This window comes from Sinohyriopsis cumingii, chromosome 8, assembly GCF_028554795.1.
Source record: "Sinohyriopsis cumingii isolate HCF-2022 chromosome 8, ASM2855479v2, whole genome shotgun sequence".
Classification (NCBI taxonomy): Eukaryota; Metazoa; Mollusca; class Bivalvia; order Unionida; family Unionidae; genus Sinohyriopsis; species Sinohyriopsis cumingii.
Genome location: NC_142968.1, coordinates 108,039,143 through 108,045,142, shown reverse-complemented (window position 1 = coordinate 108,045,142; position 6,000 = coordinate 108,039,143). Strand labels below are relative to the sequence as shown.

The 6,000-nt window shown below is 33.4% G+C and overlaps 1 protein-coding gene across 2 annotated transcripts in view; it reads left to right on the top strand.

The window, feature by feature from the left end:
• The first annotated feature begins 200 nt into the window (after positions 1-200).
• The window catches only part of LOC149794343 (cilia- and flagella-associated protein 44-like), a 108,068-nt gene continuing 102,268 nt past the window's right edge, over positions 201-6,000 (top strand). For both annotated transcript variants that reach the window (XM_089968493.1, XM_089968492.1), the window contains exons 1-3: positions 201-292; positions 3,136-3,450; positions 4,022-4,153. In XM_089968493.1, the coding sequence (XP_089824619.1) occupies positions 202-292; positions 3,136-3,450; positions 4,022-4,153 (538 nt within the window). In that variant the 5' untranslated portion in view covers position 201. The remainder of the gene's footprint in view (positions 293-3,135; positions 3,451-4,021; positions 4,154-6,000) is intronic.

Below are 6,000 nucleotides of genomic sequence, written 5' to 3'. Positions count from 1 at the left end.
GAGTACCCAAGACCACACGTTAATTTCCGCCTATTTCCTTCTTTTTTTTGTGACAGTCGCGTCCATTAAAAAATGAAAAAATAATTATTAAAAAATAATAATAAAAGGCGAACAACTTATTAACCTAGGAAAGCCTTGCTCGAGAATTTACAAATGAATTGAAGTCAACGAACTGGAGACATTTGGAGTATCCTCCCTTAGATGTGTGTCATGCGCAGGAAACATAGCAACAAGGTAAATTTCAAGATGGACGAAGAAGAGAAGCCCGCTTCCCCAAAGCCAGAAGCGGCTGGTAAACTGCCTCTTAAGTTCTCTTTAAATTTGTAAATATGACACAAAAATAAATGTTGTTGACATATATTATTAATCAGGGGCATCAAAGCAATTGGGGACGTCAATTTACTGAAATCACAAACTAATTTAGAACAACTTGATACATTCGACACAGGTCCACACGGCTTTTTTTATATAAACAAAATTGCATTCTGTTCACGCAGCTCTAATTAAAATTAAGAGAAATGTGGAGAAAGATGCTTGAGCGACAGTCATTAAAAAGCTCGGCTGCCAGACTTTTACACAAAAATTATCGTAGAATGAAGGTTTTTTATGCGAAAGTTACAAGCTAGTCCTAGAATTTAAGACATAGCACATGCTATTTTTGTTTTAGTGCTATGTCTTACTACCCAAATAAAGGCATGTATAGCGTGTTCCGATGTTGGTTGCCATCGGAACGAGTAGTCAAAGTTTCAGGAATATCTCACACACTTGGCAGACCATTATCAACACTCTTCCACAAATTGATATGCAATTAATATACTTATGGTGCTGTTTTTATCCTGATGGAATCAAAATCTGACATTTGCAAATGGATGCATTTTCATTTTCTGCTGACATACATTTGAATTTGTTGAAATGCAACGGTAGTCTAGGCATTGCCAAAGTATGTTCAAGTAGGTTCGTGTGGAAGATATGTTTCTTGAACAAAACGAAACGTTGCTTACAGTTCCAGTAGGTGTAATATATTTTTTTATTCATTTTGTTAAAGAATAATATTTCAACTTAACTTGATTTCGGCATTCCCGGCTTTCATCGCTTTCCAGCCAACTGAAATGCAGACCAACAAAACTTGAAAACAGGTCCATTTCTTTTGTGAGAATTGAATTTATTAGAGAAAAGACATCAGAGTAAGTAAAGTCTGACTAAAACATTACGACTTTACTTTGTAGAAAAGCATCATTATTTTAGTTACCAGTTGTGTGAGATATTCCTGAAAATTTTACTTTGTTGTTGTTGTTGTTTTTGGGTTCAACGCCATTTTTCAGCACATGATAGGCTATACATGGCGGCCAGTATTATTGGTGGAGGAAGAACCCGGGAAAACCTCGGAAAGAACCACCGACCCATGAGAAGCTACTGGCAAGCTTTCTCACATACCCACATTGGTTGAATCCGAGACTTGAACCCACGCAGATGAAAATTTTACTTTCTTTACAATGTTAGTCGACATCAAGACACGCTACACAGTGCCATTAATTAGGCAGTAAAACTGTGATGCCCAGAACATAAATATCAGCATCGAGGTCTTACATGTAGGACTAAGTCCAAGCTATCTCCTTAGTTCAAACCCAGATGGGGGCGAAATACTAATTTTCCAAACACGTACACTTGCAGCATGTTTCAGTTTTGTCAGATTTTGAAGCAGATCTGCCAGTTCAGACAGAAGAATCCCATTTTTTTATTTTTTATTTTATTTTTTCTTAAGTGCTGCTTTGCAGGGTGTCCCCTAGTCCTGCAATATAAGACCTCCAATGTTCCAATGTTAATCAACATCTGAACATGCTACACAGTGCTGTTATATGGGCAGTAAGACCTCAATGCCCAAAACATAAATATCAGGGTCAAGGTCTTATGTTGTAAGACTGGTTGTCCCCAGGAAAACGAGTGAGCATTTAGACATGTTCATAATCTGCAGGATATTGCAGATAAAGAAAATGGTTGGAGCTTACAGCAGTCAATGTCCAATATTCTGTTTAGTAGATTTCTGGATAGTTTGCAGTTTACTAATTTGGCTTGGTTCTTACAACTGCACATGTGAACAGAATTTCCATTATATTGAAAATATTTATGTCTACCTGATTTGTTTATCATTCATTATTAGATTTATTAAGACATAGTATTTGACTCATGTTGATAAGGTATAAAATTTAAACCATATTAAATTTAATTAAAATGGTATTAAATTTTAAAGTACCACTGAATCATTTTAAAACAGATTCTTTGAAAGACAAGGGCGGAACCCACTGTAAATATTGAGATAATATGGTAAAATCATCATGTTTGTTAAATATGTTTAAAAAAATATATTAGTCGACCATTAATCAGGAGATGAATAAAAGTTATGTGGCTAGTAGATAAATATAAGATTCAGTTACCTTAGACATGGTCAGAAATAGTTTTTGACAAACTGATTAACTACAGGCTATAGCTGTGTAGGCAAGCTGATTACTTCTTTTGCAAGCATATGTTATGAATTTGTTAGGACTATTAAATATTCATGTTCTTTTTTAAATACGGTATTCAGCAAAATAACAATAATAAAATTCTGGATGCTTGATTTAAGAAGAGAATATTTTAAACTGGATTCCACATTGCATATTTTGTATTTGTAAATGCACAGGTAAGCGGTGTCTTTACTTTTGAGTTTACTGTAATAATTTAATGAAAGAGGAATACTTCCCTCTTCTTTCAAAGAATTGTATCCTATCCAACAGTTGGGATTTCTTGATTATAGTAACAAAAGTATTGCTTGGGGCAACTATTCCAATTTTTAGTCTCCTGGCCTGGCATGTACGGTCTGGCAAAATTGGTGCAGTAAAACCAGTCTTGAGTGACCTTTTCTGTGAGTAACCACCTGTCATTTACAGCAGAATGCAACCAGCAACCACAGTTCTTTTGCAAAATAAGTTACTCAACACTATGAATTGCTGCATAGCAAACACAAAGACAAACACTGCTTACCTTTATTTCAATCATTTTAACCAATGGTTTATTTAAATATTTAAATTAAAAAACTAATGAGTTTTGCCATTAAATCATATTATCATATTATCACTATATATGTTCATATATCTTCAGATAAAGAGCCAGAACAGGCAGAAACAGCTGAGGAAGACCCAACAGAGACTGAGCAAATACAAGAAGAGAAACCAGTGGAGGCTGAGTTAATGCAGGAGCAACAGGAAGAGCCACAAACAGAGCAATTGCAGGCAGAGGTTGAGCCAACAGTGGAAGAAAGTGAATTAGTTACAGCTGAGGGCAAGGAAAGAGCTGGTGATAAGGAGGATCAGGTAGAAGAAACACAAGGGAAAACTGGGCAGGAAACAGTAGATGACCAAGGAGGAGAAGGAGATAAAAAGGATGGAGAAGAACAAAAACCTGATGTGAAAGAGGGTAAGAAAGAGAAGAGCACAAACCATTGTGAAAGGCCTTATAAGAACTAGTATTTAGTCAATGTGCATTGTGGTCACAATGTGGAGTGTTCACCTTGCTTCATTCCCATCCACCTCCACTATCAAGTATTTCTTTAAAAAAATTTCTCATTCAAGTAATTTTGTCATGGCATAGAAATGATAGACATTTTCAGCAATCCTTTGGCTAATTTCAATTAAAAATGCAACAGTGGTTATGAATCTGCAGTACCCAGATAGAATATATATACATGTATGTTTATTTTATCACTCTTATTTTGCTTCATCCTTTTCGTTTTGAAAAATATCTGTAATGGGGATAACAAAAAAAAAATGAAATTATTTTTCCCCAACACTTTTTATACACTTATATGTCTGTGTGTAATGATATCCCTTGGTCTGATACAAGGTATAAGACAACTGGTAAAACAAAATTTCTTACAGTTCTCACATTGGGGAGAATTCAGAATGTGATGAAGGTTATAAATATGCAGACTAAAATATAAAAAAGCTCTTTACAAAGTTTTTGCAGTATACTCTTCATACTTGACTAGATGGAGAACAGACAGCTGAGTCCAAGGAGGCAGGAGGAGAAGAAATGGAGGGTGACATTAACCAGAGTGCTGTAGAAAAGGAGGAGGAGCATGGTGAAGGAGAAGCTGCAGGAGGAGATGAAGAAGAAGCAGGTAAGAGAATAAAATAAACTGAAAAAGAAAAAGACCACACTTTTTATAGAATAGACTTTCAGACAGATGCATTTCTTTTATCAAAGTTTGTGTTGGTTTTACATTGGAAACTCAAACAACTTTTATTAGTGTAAATTGTTTAAAAAGAAAAAAACGTTTAAAGGGAAACAAAAGTATTCTTTCTTTAAAGTACAGTATCAGGATTCTCTGGTATGCCTGAATTGGTGTAAAAAAATACAAGTATTTTCTATATTGACCAATAAAAACACTGAATTGGAGTCCTGAAAATGTCTAACATTTTCAAAAAGCATGCTGCATGTACATGTCAATTTTTAAAAAAAGAATCAGCTATTTACATTTGGAAAGAATTGTGACTAATTTCAAGTCTTATTTCAAACAAAAGGTATAATAAATGTCTACTAGGATATTTAGACTGTTATTGCACACCATTATAAAAAGTATATTATACATTGGTCTTAAAATGAAACTTTTCGAGATTTATTTGGCCTGGAAGTTCACAGTCTTCTATTTGCAACAGAGAATGTGATGCATATTTCATTTACTTGGCCTGGAAGTTCACAGTCTCTTGTTTGCAACAGAGAATGTGATGCATATTTCATTTATTTGGCCTGGAAGTTCACAGTCTCTTGTTTGCAACAGAGAATGTGATGCATATTTCATTTATTTGGCCTGGAAGTTCACAGTCTCTTGTTTGCAACAGAGAATGTGATGCATATTTCATTTTTGGTGATGATCACCGAAATTGCCAAATGGTGTCAATTGTTTCAGATCATTTATTTCAGTTTAACTAACAATTATTTTTAGTAAAATTCAAGATTATTCCTCAAGTCAGCAGAATTTGATTGCAAACACACAGCTGATCTGCTAGAATAATGTATTTTTGAGTTTGGAGTGATCTTTTGAGAGACGAGTTGTGAAGGAAGATATTTCGAAAAAGAAGTAATTTATGATAATCTCATTGAGTTATTTGTTTGAGAAGAAAAAATATATCAGACGGAGATGAAAATGCTAATTAAAACACTGATAATTGATAGGTAAGACTAAAATTGAATCAGTGAAGAATAAAGTTAAATGAGCTCAAGATCTGGAACAGAACATTGAACACTGCAGCCCCTTTCTAGGAAACCAAATAATCAAACATGTCAAAAATTTCATGGGACTCAAGTTTGTGACCAAATGGAAAATTATAGTTCAGCTTGATATTTCCTTTGTAAGAAAATACCTATGATATCCATGTCAAGGATCGAAAACAAATAATAGTTAAAACCTTGTTTGGTCACTTTATAATTTGGATATGGAATATCATAATGCATTCAAGATCATATTAAAACACTTACAACTTAATTAATGTTTTTTTATTAACCATAATGAAGTTAATTTTATGTTCATAGCAACATATATTTAAAAACTTAATTTATTGTCTTCATATTAATGCTAAAATTTATACTTATATCATTAAAATATTTGGTAACAAAATAATACTTTAGGCTAATGTTGATTTTAGAATTGGGAGTCCAAATATTTTTCCAGGATCTGAGTCTCCGATTCTAACTTTTGAAATTTCCACATACACTGTTGTTAGTTGATTTCACTGTTATTTTTAGGAATTTTTTCTGCATTCAAAATTGACTTGTTTGAATGCATTATAATGAACAGGGTATGCTGAAGTTCATTTTTGGTGCACAAAGCACGTATCAGTATTATATATAGTATATGATAAAATGAAAGATTTTTTCTAGTGAGTATATATATATATATATATATATATATATATATATATATATGTTTGTATGTAAGTATGTATGTATGTACGTATGTATGTATGT